The sequence below is a fragment of the Copadichromis virginalis genome, linkage group LG14 (genome assembly GCF_057382275.1).
Source record: "Copadichromis virginalis isolate Kocher_CV1m ecotype Utaka linkage group LG14, C_Virginalis_male_GT1.1, whole genome shotgun sequence".
Taxonomy (NCBI): domain Eukaryota; kingdom Metazoa; phylum Chordata; class Actinopteri; order Cichliformes; family Cichlidae; genus Copadichromis; species Copadichromis virginalis.
In genome coordinates, this window is record NC_140631.1 from 24,935,767 (window position 1) to 24,949,177 (window position 13,411).

A 13,411-nucleotide genomic window follows, 5' to 3' on the forward strand; every position below is an offset into this window, starting at 1 on the left:
TATGCACGCCTTCAGCAAGACGACCCACTTTTAGGCTGAATAGACTATTCTGCTGCTCCCTCTGTGTCATCACTGTGTTTACCACGGAGGTCTGAAGCTCAAGCTCATATCCCAACTCCCTAGTTTACACCTTATTTACGATTCCAGCACACTAGGTGAACATGTAGAGATGGATTTTATGAAGCTGTTTGGCACTGTTATCGCCGTTTTGTTCCAGCCTGGCTCCACTTCTAAACTTAATGGTAAGAATTTCCTTCGAAGTGGGGAAAACTCCCTTAAAAAAAACGTATAGTAGTTTTATTTCCGAGTTGTACGAGTTTTGTTGTTTTTGTTTTGTTTTTCGCTGAGAAAGCTTCGATAATATCTGAATGACAAGACCATGAGTTGTATTTGTGTTGTTGTTGTTGTTAATGTTTAAGTTAACGGGCTTAAACCAGAACCGCTGGAAAACTTGTCCTCTGTGTGTGTGTGTGTGTGTGTGTGTGTGTGTGTGTGTGCTATAATCATAAACAGACAGCAGTCAAACTCACAGCACAGCAGCATGCGATTAGGTGGGCGAACTCATTTAATATGAGGAAGAATTATAATTTAACACCTTTAACTGTACTATAGCGCATCAGTAGGACTAAAAGGATACAATAATGCTGCTAACTATAGGCCTAATCACAACAATAGCCATAACTACGCCAACATAATGTAAATCCGTATGCAGTATTGTAGTTTTTCCCCTCACAGTCTCCGCTGCGAGCCAGTCTGAAGGTATTTCTAGCCCATGGTTTGATCCCTTGTCTCTCCCAGGCTAGCGTAAGCGACGTGCAGCAAGTAGCTAACTAGGATCAATTGATTGTGAAAAGCTGAAGAGACTGGGACAGTTGCAACACTTTTTGCACTTCTCTCAGTCACTCTGGCGTTGTTTGGCTTACTTCTCGTCTGGGCAGACGTTGAGATCTTGGTCATGTTTCCCTTGAAAGAGATATTAATCTCAAGGGATTTCCTGGTTAAATAATGCCAGTGATCAAAGGAGACTAGCCAGACTGCTTTGATTTGATAGGAAAACAACAGTAACTCAAATACCAACTCCTTACAAGCAAGATATGCAGAAGAGCATAGCTGAACACACAGTATATCAAAGCCTTGAAGATGATGGGCAGCAGCAAAAGACCACACCAGGTGCCACTGCTGCCTAAGAAAAGCAATGGAAGCTGAAGTTTGCATGGGGTTTGCAAGATTATAAAAACATCGCCTGGTCTGATGAGTCTTGATTTGTGCTGTGACATTTGGTTTGCAGGGTCAGGATTTGGTGTAAACAGCAGGAAAGGATCCATTCTGCCTTGTATCAGTGGGTCAGGCTTGTGGTGCTGGTGTAAAGGTGTGGGGGACATTTTCTTGACTCACTCTGGGTCCCTTTGTACCAACTCAGTGTTGTTTAAATGCCACAGTCTACCTAACTGTTGGTGACCATGTCCATCCTTTAATGACTGTAGTGCCTAATGAAGGTTCTGATTAGTGCATATGATGTATCACTCAAAATCTTGATGTGACTTTTGAGAAAGTCAGAAGTTTCACATGACCCAGTCTCAAAGGATGTTTGCACCATGAAGAAACTTGATTAAATCTGACTAATTCATTCATTGCATAACTACTATTAATTAATGATAGTTATAAAATAGCAATGACTTTGCTGATCTTGATTTAACTTGCAGATTCTGCTGAAGACAAGTTCTGTATGTTTTTATTTTAGTTAGATTTATCAGCACACAATGTCATTTAATTCAGATTTTACCCTTTTTTAAAGTTTGGTTCTTAGTTTTACTTCAGTTTTACTAAAATTGTTTATTCATTAGTTTAATTTTAGCAAACTTCAACAACCTCGCACTGCAGCGAAACACAGCCACGTGTTTTCGATTGTTCTTGGGAATGTATAGGCAATCAGAACACAACAAATTCAATTGTGCATTTTAGTATAAGAAAATGGAAACAAGGGAGGTTTTTTAGCCTGTCATGGTCTCATATTTCTTCATTCTTTTCATCAGATGCAATAGGATAAAGTGCGCATAAACTAATTAAAAATCTAGAAAACCTAGAAAAACATTATTCTGATGACTGCTTTGATATGGTTGCCCTGCTCTCTCCCATGACAAAATATCCTGTACCAGCCTGACACACTTAGTTTGATGGATGTGGAAGTCAGAAAAACAGTGATTAAAACTGAGTCTGGACATACAGAGGGTTGAGACAGCAAATTTTGAAATGTGAAAAAATGAGAGTAAAATTATTTTTACTGGAGTGAGACTGATGTAGAAAAAAAACCCTTTTTTAAGCCCTTGAAAGTAAAGGTATAAATATCAGTACCATCTGTACCATTGCAGTGGAAAGAATTTGGCAATGCAACCCAAACATTCTGGTTCCTATTTTTTGTCTGTGACACTGTAAGCAGCTTAAAATCTTCCTGCCACACAGATACCACAGGAAGGGTTCAGAAAACAAAAACCCTGCATTTATCATCTTGTTTTATCCTCAATGCTCCCGGTTGGCGTCCAGGGCAAAGAATATGCCGGAGCGGGACACAGCGTCCGTGTTACAAGGCGTCCTACATCCACGACAGCAGGCGAAGGCTGACCTTTGAGGATGCCAGACAGGCCTGCAGGTTGGACGGAGGCGAGCTGCTAAGCATCGAGACGGAAAGTGAGCAGCAACTGATAGAGAGGTACATACAAAAGCTGACCAATAGAGATGGCGACTTCTGGATCGGGCTCCGTCGCAACCCGCAACGTTACAGCGTCGGGACGTCAAGCCCAGGTTGCCCCTCGCAGTATTACTGGCTGGATGGAAGCAAGGCTAAGTTCAGGTTTTTCCTCTTTGTTTTGAAATATATTTTTCATCTGTGTAAATGTTTAAGCTGCATCTGTGAAAACAGTAAGAGTGGCCCCCGAGACAGTGTGCTGCAGATGGAAGTGGAAAAAGGCTGTATTCAATGATGACTCAGAAAAAATATTGGATTAGGTGATGTTTGTGTGGGAGTGAAGGAATGTCTAATGTCCTTTGCAAGAATTTGGGATTAAGATAGAAATAAATGACACACTGTTTGAGCTCAGGACAGCACGGTGGTGTGGTGGTTAGCATTGCTGCCACACAGTAAGTGGATCCTGTGTTTGAATCCAGCATCCACCAGTGAAGCTTGCACGCTCTCGTTATATCTGAGTCCATTCTCTTGAGGTACCATAGGTTTCTCTCGCAGACCAAACACGTGCAGTTTAATGAGGTTTGTAATTGGTGATTGTAAATTGCCCATAGGGGTGAGTAAGAATAGTCATCTGTCTCTGTCAGCAGTCAAGCAAAAGAATGAAAGAAAATTAATATATAGTCTAAACTTGTGCATCTTATTTGTTGCAGGAACTGGCACTGGGACGAGCCATCGTGCGGTAAGGAAATGTGCGTAGTTTTGTATCACCAGCCCTCTGAAACACCTGAGGGTCGTTTCCTGTTCCAGTGGAATGATGAAAACTGCAGCTCCAAGAACAACTTTGTCTGCAAATACGCAGAAGGTGAGCTGGTATGCCTCACACATACCAGTGATCTAGCTGGCTTAAGAGTGCTGGAAAATGTTAAAATTTGGTACTCTTGGTTGTTTTTTTAGTTCCTAAATCTACAAAACTAGAATTTTATTGTCTAGGGATCGCTGCTACAATGTATCCACTGCTGCCAGCAGCTAAAACTAAACAGAAAGAGTTTTAATGGTATGTTTTCTTACAACCGACATTAAAATATAGCTGATTACATGAAAAGAGGGGAAAAAATGACTCATTTCTTTCCATAAAGCAACCTTTAGTAGTCTCACCCATGTATTGCTTTCTTCCTCTGAATAACACTAATTTATTTCCCTGTTCTGCAGAAAAAGTACCAGTATTTACTGAGGACAGAAACACAGCACATGCAGGTACTTGTCAGCTTAGAAATGCTAATATTAGAACGTGATACAACGTCTGCTGTGTACTGTGCATTCTGAAAACAACCATGTATTCCATGTAATGTGATCGCATGAAAATTTTTATATTATACATAATATTCTGTATGTTCGATTACATTTTGTTTATTGTCCTTTGAGACACCCAACACCTGCAGGAAGCATCCTAATCAGATGCCTGAACCACTTCGACTGGCTCCTTTCAATGTGGAGGAGCAGCAGCTCTACTCCAAATCCATTTTGAATAACCAAGCTCTTCACCATTACTTTAAGGGAGAGCTCAGCCACCCTTCTCATTGCTTATATCTGCAGCCTCATTCTTTTGGGTATTACTACAGTCTTCATAAACACATAAAAGGCTAAAGAAAATTTATACATGCTTGTGACCTCTTTTAAACACCTTTTCTGCGAGAAACATGGTAAATGGGCTACATACTACATGCGTCATTCACCCATGCAAACATATTCATAAAAGCACTTTTTTTCTACTCATAAATCCTTTCTAGCTAAATTTCACACACATTACTCCGATAAATGCATTGGAGAGCAACCTGAGGTTCAGCATCTTGTCTAAGCATATTTGGTATGCAGACTGGAGCAGCCAAGGATCCAGCCACCAACCATATAAAGATAAAACACGAAGATTCTTTGGAGAACTCTATTTTTTTAACTGCTAAATTTTCTAGAAATTAAAATGCAACTGTCCTCTGCAGTAGAACTTATGCATCATATGCGTCAGCTGTAATAGTCTATCTATGGGTGAGTTTAGTGAAATCATACATTATGTGATATATGTATATATATATATATATATATCTATCTCATGGAGTAATCGAATCATTTAAAATATCTTTCACACGCACCTGTTGATTTTGTTTTTTGGTTTCTCTAGTTCCATCTTTGATTCCAAGCATACTGTCAACCACAGAAAGTAATGAAAGGATAAAAATAGCACTACCTGAATCCTCTGGTAAGAAAGGAAAGAAAATATTCTTGATACTCTGAGGTATGTTTTGGGAAGCTATGAAAAACCACTGTGTCACAAGCAAAGTTCTTTTGTTCACAGTATCTTTCTCTGGCAACACCCTCGACATTTCCTACATCCTTTATGCGACTATCCCTGCGCTACTGTTGCTGTTGTTTGCAGCTGTTGGTTTCTTTTGCTACAAACAGCATGCTAAGAGGTAAAACAGACAGCTATAACAATTTTTTTTAATGCATTTGATTATATGAGTATGTCCTGTTGATTTTAACTTTGGCCCTCTTTCATATTTAGGAGGAAGACAGAAACAGAAAGCTATCCCAGCAGATCAAAACAGTGGGTGCTGGCAACAGCTTCATCTTGCCCTGTGCAAGGACCTTATGCCTACAGTGACATTACCAAACTGCCTCACACTGCTCTGGACAGCAGGATAGCAGCAGAAATCATGACAAAGTACTCCGGTTCTCCGTCCCATGACTCCCTGTGCAACGATTATGAGAATGTGTCGTGTGTGGACAATGAGAGCGGCTTTGTCACCAATGACATTTACGAGCCCTGCAGAGCTCAAAGCCGGCGCTGCCGCAGTCAGACTGGATGGGTGGAAAATGAGATCTATGGATAACACCGGTGTCTGCAAATGTCCGTCAACCACAGACAGACTACAGTTACACTGTGCGGTGCAGGATTTCTAAACAGCTTGGCCATATCTGTACAGGTTTCACTCAATTTTCTAGTCCTGCATGTAGAATGTACTGTCTGCAAATCAGTGTATTCCATAAAACAGGGGTTCTTAATGTTTTGTCCATGACTTGGTATTCACGTACACATGACTTTATATTTCTGATGTTTTAATAAAAATGTGTTACAGTCAGACCAATGGCACTGTTAACTCCGTGAATCACTGTGATAGCATGCTGATAGATGTAGACACATTGTTTTCCATATTCACCATCGTAGTATGGATGCCCAAAATTGCAGACTAGTTCCACACACTATATAAAGCTGAAGCCGATCAAATCTGATTGAAAAAGAAAAGGATGAGAAGTTGAAGGATTGCCAAAGTGATTCTGATGAGGGCACAAATGTGTGTATACAATTTCATAATAATCCATCCAACAGCTGTTGAGACCCTTACTGTAATCCACTAATCTTATAGTGGCACTTACTACATGACAGGCTATGCACTGAAATGCAAAGGCTGGAAACTGCAAAAATATAAAACCAAATCATGCCATAAAGGTTCTAATATTTCATAAGGTTAATGAAAAGTGGGTGAAGATATTACAGAAAAGTTAAAGTGGAATATCAAAAGCATTAGTCTATTTATCGCCTGGGGAGAATGCACAAATTTCCAAGGCAAATTTTGATCCTGTATTAAAGTAATTTAGGCTAAAGGGGCAGGCCATCTGATAGACTGCTGATAATGCTGTCCTTAAAAATTGTGTTATATTTTAAGTTAACTGAATAAATGGTAAGACCAATTCATCAAGCAGCTAAAGATGCAGGTCATGTGTGCACAGGTCTCTAAGCTAAGCTAACAGAATGGGCTTTGAGGGGTTTTTTTTTTCAACTCAAAGAAAAACACATATTTGTGCCCACTTATTTCCTTTGTTCAGTTTAAACCTTCGGCTCTAATAAATTATGCAACATTACAGCAGCACTAAAGTTTTTAGAAGTTTTAGGAGGCATTAATGAAACCAAAGAAGCATTAATAGTTCAGGTCATCTTGGTGGTGCAGCAGCACTGCTGAATCTGACATAACAGATTATGCAATTAGCCTAATCCTGCAATATTGCACACCCACAGAGTTACTCATTTTGTAAACAATCGCACATTAAACTACTCAGCTTCTCTTTTTACAATAATGTCAAAGGATATGATGAGTCAGAAGACAGAGACGGTTTGCTTGTTGGCTTGCTGCTGTGATGGAGACTCCAACCCAGGGACTTTTTTGACCTTTTCTCTAAACTTGAACTTTGGTGTCATCCCTGTGTAAGGCTTCCTGTTTGGTCTCTGATGTCAGAGCCCAGCAGAGAACATGAGGAAACACCGATGGCTGAACTGCTGTGGCCAAAATAAACCTCAAAGTTGTGCGGTTTCCTGACTCCACCTGATTGTGCACGAGGTTCAACTTTCCCACTGATCTGACAGAAACTTGAGGCCAGTTTAAAATATATCACACGTTAATCAGTGCATGTGCATTTCCATGTTCATTTTTAAAGATCACTCTTTACGTTACATATACAAATGTCTGTGTTTTTTTCTAAATGTGCACTGAGTGGGTGTTGGATCGGTGTCTTGGAAAGATGTAGCAAGCCCAGTAAGGAGAGGCTGAGTGTGTTCTTGGAGAATGTTAGACAGGAAATGCCAAAAGCACATCTGGAACTCTTACATTCAGGAAGTCAATGCTTGACAGCGGAGGCCTTCGGAGCGCTGCTCTGCCTGCCTGCTTAGCAATCCACTGTTCTCCGTTTGACTGTCACTACACAACATGAAGAAAAGCAGTGCCAGTTGCAGAGCTGTGCTGTAATTCCGACATGAAGATTGCTTCTTTTTCTGATGTGTAGTTAAGATATTTTGGCTGCATTCTTTGTTTAATAATAATATAGATATACTGGTGGGATCTGCTTTAAAGCTGCTTGAAAGCATGGAGCGTAATCAGTCAAGCACTGAGGAAAAGGAAAATATGGAGCCTCGCTTCAGTTTTCTACTTTTGCCAACAGATGGTGCTGTCATGTAGCTGACAAAAGTTTCTTTGTGGCTGATAAAATGTCTGATTTTATATGGAGCTCTGCATATTCCATTATGTAATGTTATAGATTAGAAATAATGCACGTTGCATAGCTGGATTAATCAGCTATATATATATATATATATATATATATATATATATATATATAGATAGATAGATAGATAGATAGATAGATAGATGGTTTTATTGCTTCTTAAATTTTTTATTTTTTTTCACTTTTTTTACTCTGGAGGCTTTCAGGCCGGTTCAGACCGCTTTTAGCCCCTGTCTCCCCCTGCATTTTTCACTCGCAGCTGACAAAAGCTTATTAAACACCTGCAGGGCAAAAACTTCAAAGTTACCTATGCGTGCAATCAAGAAGGGCAGGCGAGCAAACAGATTTCAGAATAGCAATTTTACCGGTTGACGTAAGAGGTGGGTCTGGTTGTCCTGGCAACCAATTGGCACTGAAGTGTGGAGCGGCTCGGTGGCCCCGCCCCCTGTACAAATACCCCTATGGCTTTGACGTCAATACACGTCAACCGGAGAACATGATGCCTCTTTGCAAGTCAACTCGTGTGCTCTGTCGCTGATAGAGGCGCCTCAAGCTGAAATATTATAGCTCTATTGTACTGACGAACGTGGTGTGACAGCCCGCAGGCTCAGCAAATGGCCAGCTTCGTATCGCCACACTAGCGGACAGGGTCGCCACAGTGGCGTTCAGGCGGCCGAGGGCGACACAGAAATCAACTTTGTGTATTTTAATGGACACGCTTCGAGCGGCGGCGGCGGCAGCAGCGGCGGTGGCGGGCGGTTTGTTTTCCTTTCGTCTTTATCTCGAGCTGCTCAAGTAAGCCCCAGTCTGCCCCTCGTGTGTCCCTGCACGTCTGGCTGCCTCCTACTCTTCCACTCAACAGTCCCGTTTTAGAACAGCATGGTCATGGCTGACAGTGTCCAAAAACCGCTGATCCGGGGTCCGGTCCGAGTGGGCTTCTACGACATCGAGCGCACTTTAGGAAAGGGCAATTTCGCTGTGGTGAAGTTGGCCCGACACCGCATAACCAAGACGGAGGTGAGTGTGTGAGCAAACTAGTTAGCCCGAAAGCTAACTTGTGCTACTGTTTTAGCGGAGTTATATAACTTTTATGCACAAGTTGACACCCCTAGATAGCGAAATGCTCTCCAGCACCGTGCACTAAATAGCATCTTTGGATCACATAACTACCGGCCACTTGGACTGCTCCGGTTCGAGCAACAGCTGGTGTGCCTGAAAGCTTGCAGGTACATGAGCAGTGAATGACTGCACGTTCACCCCTGTCAGCTGACATCACTGCCAGTAAAAAAAATAAATTAAAAAAAAAAAGGTCTGACCACTAGCGCTGCTGGGAAACACAAACTGCAAACATGCACGTTTGATTATTATTCTTATTTATTTGATTTTCTGCACATGTATCCGTTGGGTTAATGACCCAGACGGTAGCCACAGTACCTACTCAAGAGTGGTTGGTGCCGTATCTGGGGCATGCAGCATGGGTCGGTGGTCCCCTTATGTAATTCAAGTAATGATGTGATTTTTTTTTTTAGTTGTTTCTTATCCCAGCACTGCTCAGAGCTTTGTGATGAGCAGGGTATGTCATGCCAAATATGCTGTAATTGGAAAGCAAAGTATTTTGCATGCAGACACTGCTTTTTAGGGGGGTGGGGGGGTCGAGGGTATTAACTAAGCTTGGAGTGATATTACAAACATTGCACACTCTTAGGTAATGCAGAATGAGAGCAGAGGGAACAGGGCTCGGGGTTTGTGTGAGTGTACTTCTGGTTTTATGTCAGCTTTGTCAGAAGGGCCCTTTCTCAACCAGTACCACGGAGTGCCATGACTTTCTGCTGTAATGACAGAGACACAAGGAATTTGCTGTAAAGAGTGTTCAGTGAGAAAAAGATAAGGGGCAAAGAAAAAAAAAAAAAAGCTGTATTGTGTGAGACAGTGATAAGACTGGAGAGTTGCTGCACACTTTGATCTCTGGAGCCTCCAACTGATTACACCATACAGAAAAAAAAAAAAACAGATTTACATCATCCAGGCGAGACCCTTGGTAGGTTTAATGAATAACAAGGCAACAAAATGGCTCTGTAGACTCTTATCTTGTTACTCTGGTTATTAAAGCACGCAAAGTGGCACAGCATTAGTCTAGCCAGGTAATCTGCACCGTGTAACATTAACAGCTCTGTGAGTGCAGGTTTTAAGTTCAGGCAAACGTTACACCAGGTGATTTCAGTAAGCAACTACACCTCTCCCTCAGCTGGAGTGGTATTAAAGATGAATGAAAACATGGGTTGTTTTTTAGGCCGGGTTTGGTAGAGGTCACTCAGTGATGGTCAGTATGAAGGACAAATGCAGCTGCCTAGCTCTGGCAGTGGGCCTGGCACTGTTGGTTTTAAAAAATTTTATTTTTATTTTACAGCAGCCAAGGTCGGCCCGAGTGGCAGGCTATTAACTTATGTGATGCCATCTGCCTTGAGAATTTGCCCGGGCACAAGCGATATTAGCATAGTGTAAAGAAAACCAGTGTACTGACACATGAAACGGCAGATGTTGTGTTACGATGTGAATGTGTGGGCATATTCCCGGACAGGTTTATCTCTGTGTAAATAACATACTCTTTCTGTGCGTGGCCCCTGCATGTGATACTGACCCATTCATCCCAGTAAGTACATATTGCAGCTTGTGGCTTTACATACTGTTGAGCCATTCCCTTCTGGTCTTGTGTGTCAAGTTGTACATCTATCCATATCTGATTATAGCGTCATCATGTCTTTCTGCTTTCATTGTATGAGCTAAATTCACCTCTAACTCATTGTCCTCCAGTGACCTTGTGCCAGCACAGTTCACGAGAAGTCTTGTGTGCTGTGTGTGGGTTTAGTTTTGTTGACAATGTAATCAGGTAGCACAGATCTTTTCATGTTAGGTGCTCTGTTGTCCCTCTGTAGCAGACCAAAGATTTTGAATTTCATGCCCGAAGGGTCTGCACAGGTAGCTGGAGTGCCATTAAAAGATTTAGATTTAATCCTGAATTGAACGCCTGCCTGTACGTAGCTAGGGAGATGATAATGGAGAGTGTTAAACCTATCAAAATACCCATTGCTGCTCATCTGTAAGTCCAAACTGTTAATATGTTAAAGGCAGGTCAGTAAGTTATAGATCTGTCGTTAAAATTAAAAGCAAGAATGCATTACATTTCTTTGACTTACTTGAATAATACCACTTCACTGACACAGTGGGCTTGAACCCAAAAACAAAATATGCAGTGCGCCGTGATAGTCGATCACTGCAACTTTCCTGATGAAAAATTTAGTAATGTGAAAAGAATCTGCTGTTTATATGATCGTCACGCTGCAGACAAAATGCCTGTGATAAGTGCCCGGATGAAAATCCAGTGTCAGACAGTATTATTTTGGAATCAGATAAATCCTCAAACCACATGGCTCTGTAACCCGACTTGCCTTTCTAAGATAGTACCCTATAGTTTGTGCTGCCACATTCTTGTTTTGTCTAAGCAGCTCCAGAAGTCAAATTTATTCAGTTTTATATCATGGAAGAATTGGAAAAATGTTAAATATTCACGTTTCTGAAGCAGTAACTAGATGCTTTTTAGAGATAATTGCTTAAAAGGAACTTGAATAAATAGCCACTATTTTGGTAGCTGATTAGGGCTACTAAAAATCTTTAAAAAAATAAATAAATAAATAAATTCAAAAGCAAAAGTTATATTCCTGTATTTCTTGTTTTGATTTTTATTTGAATTTCCCAGAAAGTCAAAATTCAGACTTTTTCCCCCACTCAGAATTAAGAATTTCTTTTTTGCCCTCATAATTCTGTGTGTGGGTGGGTAAATTAAAAAAAATAAAATAAATCAAAGTCTAATAAATTCTTTGAAAATATAAATTCTGACTCAGAATTCTGAATAAAACATTTAAATCTAAAAACTTGTTGTTTCAGCTCAGTGCTTTAAAATCCTGCCCTCAGGTGAGTTTTCTAGCTCAGTCTAACGGTGGTGTGATTGCCGGGGTCCCCTTTTGTTTACTCGTTCAGCTTCGCTCACAGATGCTTGGAGCACTTCTGATGAAATGCTGTTTATGAGACAATCTAAAGATGAGATGTTAATGTTGCTCTGCTACTTCCCGGCCAATGTTAATCAAAGCCAAGCGTGTTGGAAGTTTTGCGTGTGTGATTTACACTTGTTCGTGTCATTGTGGCCGTGTGTATATCCAGTAAAGCAGATGGTTGCATCAGTGGGATCTCCGATGTAATATTTCATTATTTGAAGGCTGTTTACGGAGGTTTCGGTACAAGCTGTATTTATCTCACGAACAGTTTTCTTATTTCCACAAAAAAAAGGCACAAAGAAACCCCGAAGAGGAGCAGACTGTCCGCCTTTGTTGCTTGGAGAACATTAAATTCCTGTCTGCACTAGTGTTTGCGTAAATCTGGGGAGCTCCTTGTCATTGTCCATCAAACTCTGATGAGCTTTAACAATGACTCCGTTGTGTGTTATTAAAAAACTGATTGTTTACAGTTGTGTTGTTGATGCTTGATTCTGCAGGTGGCCATTAAGATCATCGACAAGACCCAGCTGGATGCCGTCAACCTGGAGAAGATCTACAGAGAAGTTCAGATCATGAAAATGCTGGACCACCCCCACATTATTAAGCTCTACCAGGTGAGTCTTTGGCTTCATTGTGTGTAGCGCAGCATCTTTTGAGTGCCAGATGGGGACTAAACGATTAATCTTTTTCGATGTGCTGATTTCATCTTTCTACTTTGATTTGGACTACAGCATGGCACGATTTTTTTTTTTCTAGTCTCTGGTGCATTTTATGTCTCTCCCAAAAGGAAATATTTGTTAATTGTTATTCCCCTGTGTTGCAATGCTGTGAAGATAAGTAGTCTAGTGTCATTTTTTTTTTTTAAACTTAGCGTTTGTCTCCCACTTGACAAGCCTTGATCAAGAGTTTTTCCAGAGATTTATTTCTGTCTTGAGTGCTTAGATCTGACTTTTTCTTTAACCCATCCAATCCCAATCTCTTGCGATTTGTCACAGACACTGTAGAGGTGATGTTGGAAGAATGCCCAGAGTACTGCATATATTTAAACAGGAATTTAACAATTTACGAAAAAGTTTGTCGGAACTTATTAAAAGCGTCATCACACAGGCCCAAATTAACACGCGCTGCTAGAGTGTTTTCTAATGTAAACTTCTGTAATGGGTGCTCTGGCTTAGTCTTTATCATCAATCAGCCCTAACTGTGCAAACAGTCTCACAAAAAAGACAGAAAAAGAACATCATGGGTCAATATTTGTGGTTGGGGAAACAATGTTTTCGGGTGAGTAAGGATAACATGCTTCAGAGTGTGGAGTAATTTGTTGAAAATGTACATTGATGAGGACATTATGAGTCATTTTTCTTTCACCCAGAAAAGTTTTCCGGAGCCTGTTGATATTACTTTCGTCTTTTGAATGAATACGTGCACTTTTCCACGTCTCCAGTCAAAGTTTATCTTTGTGAAGGCAGCGGCGAGATTGTAATGTGTAATATGCAGTGACTGTGTGGACCCAAAGTAACAGCTGTTGAAGGGCCCAAGAATTTGCAAGGAGACATTTATGTGGAGGAGAACTTGCTGTTGTAGTAGTAGTAGTAGTAGTAGTAGTAGTAGCAGTAGTAATAGTAGTGTGAAA

The 13,411-nt window shown here is 40.8% G+C and overlaps 2 protein-coding genes across 3 annotated transcripts in view; both read left to right on the forward strand.

The window, feature by feature from the left end:
- laynb (layilin b) lies at positions 1-5,819 on the forward strand. The gene is made up of 7 exons (XM_085430090.1): positions 1-242; positions 2,542-2,848; positions 3,394-3,545; positions 3,893-3,937; positions 4,857-4,934; positions 5,031-5,148; positions 5,241-5,819. The coding sequence occupies exons 1-7, from the start codon at positions 170-172 to the stop codon at positions 5,566-5,568; spliced, it is 1,101 nt and encodes a 366-aa protein (XP_085286216.1). The 5' UTR covers positions 1-169; the 3' UTR covers positions 5,569-5,819.
- A 2,364-nt stretch (positions 5,820-8,183) lies between these two features.
- Positions 8,184-13,411, forward strand: part of sik2b (salt-inducible kinase 2b) — a 51,204-nt gene continuing 45,976 nt past the window's right edge. For both annotated transcript variants that reach the window (XM_085430092.1, XM_085430093.1), the window contains exons 1-2: positions 8,184-8,749; positions 12,279-12,395. In XM_085430092.1, coding sequence (XP_085286218.1) covers positions 8,612-8,749; positions 12,279-12,395 — 255 coding nt within the window. In that variant the 5' untranslated portion in view covers positions 8,184-8,611. The remainder of the gene's footprint in view (positions 8,750-12,278; positions 12,396-13,411) is intronic.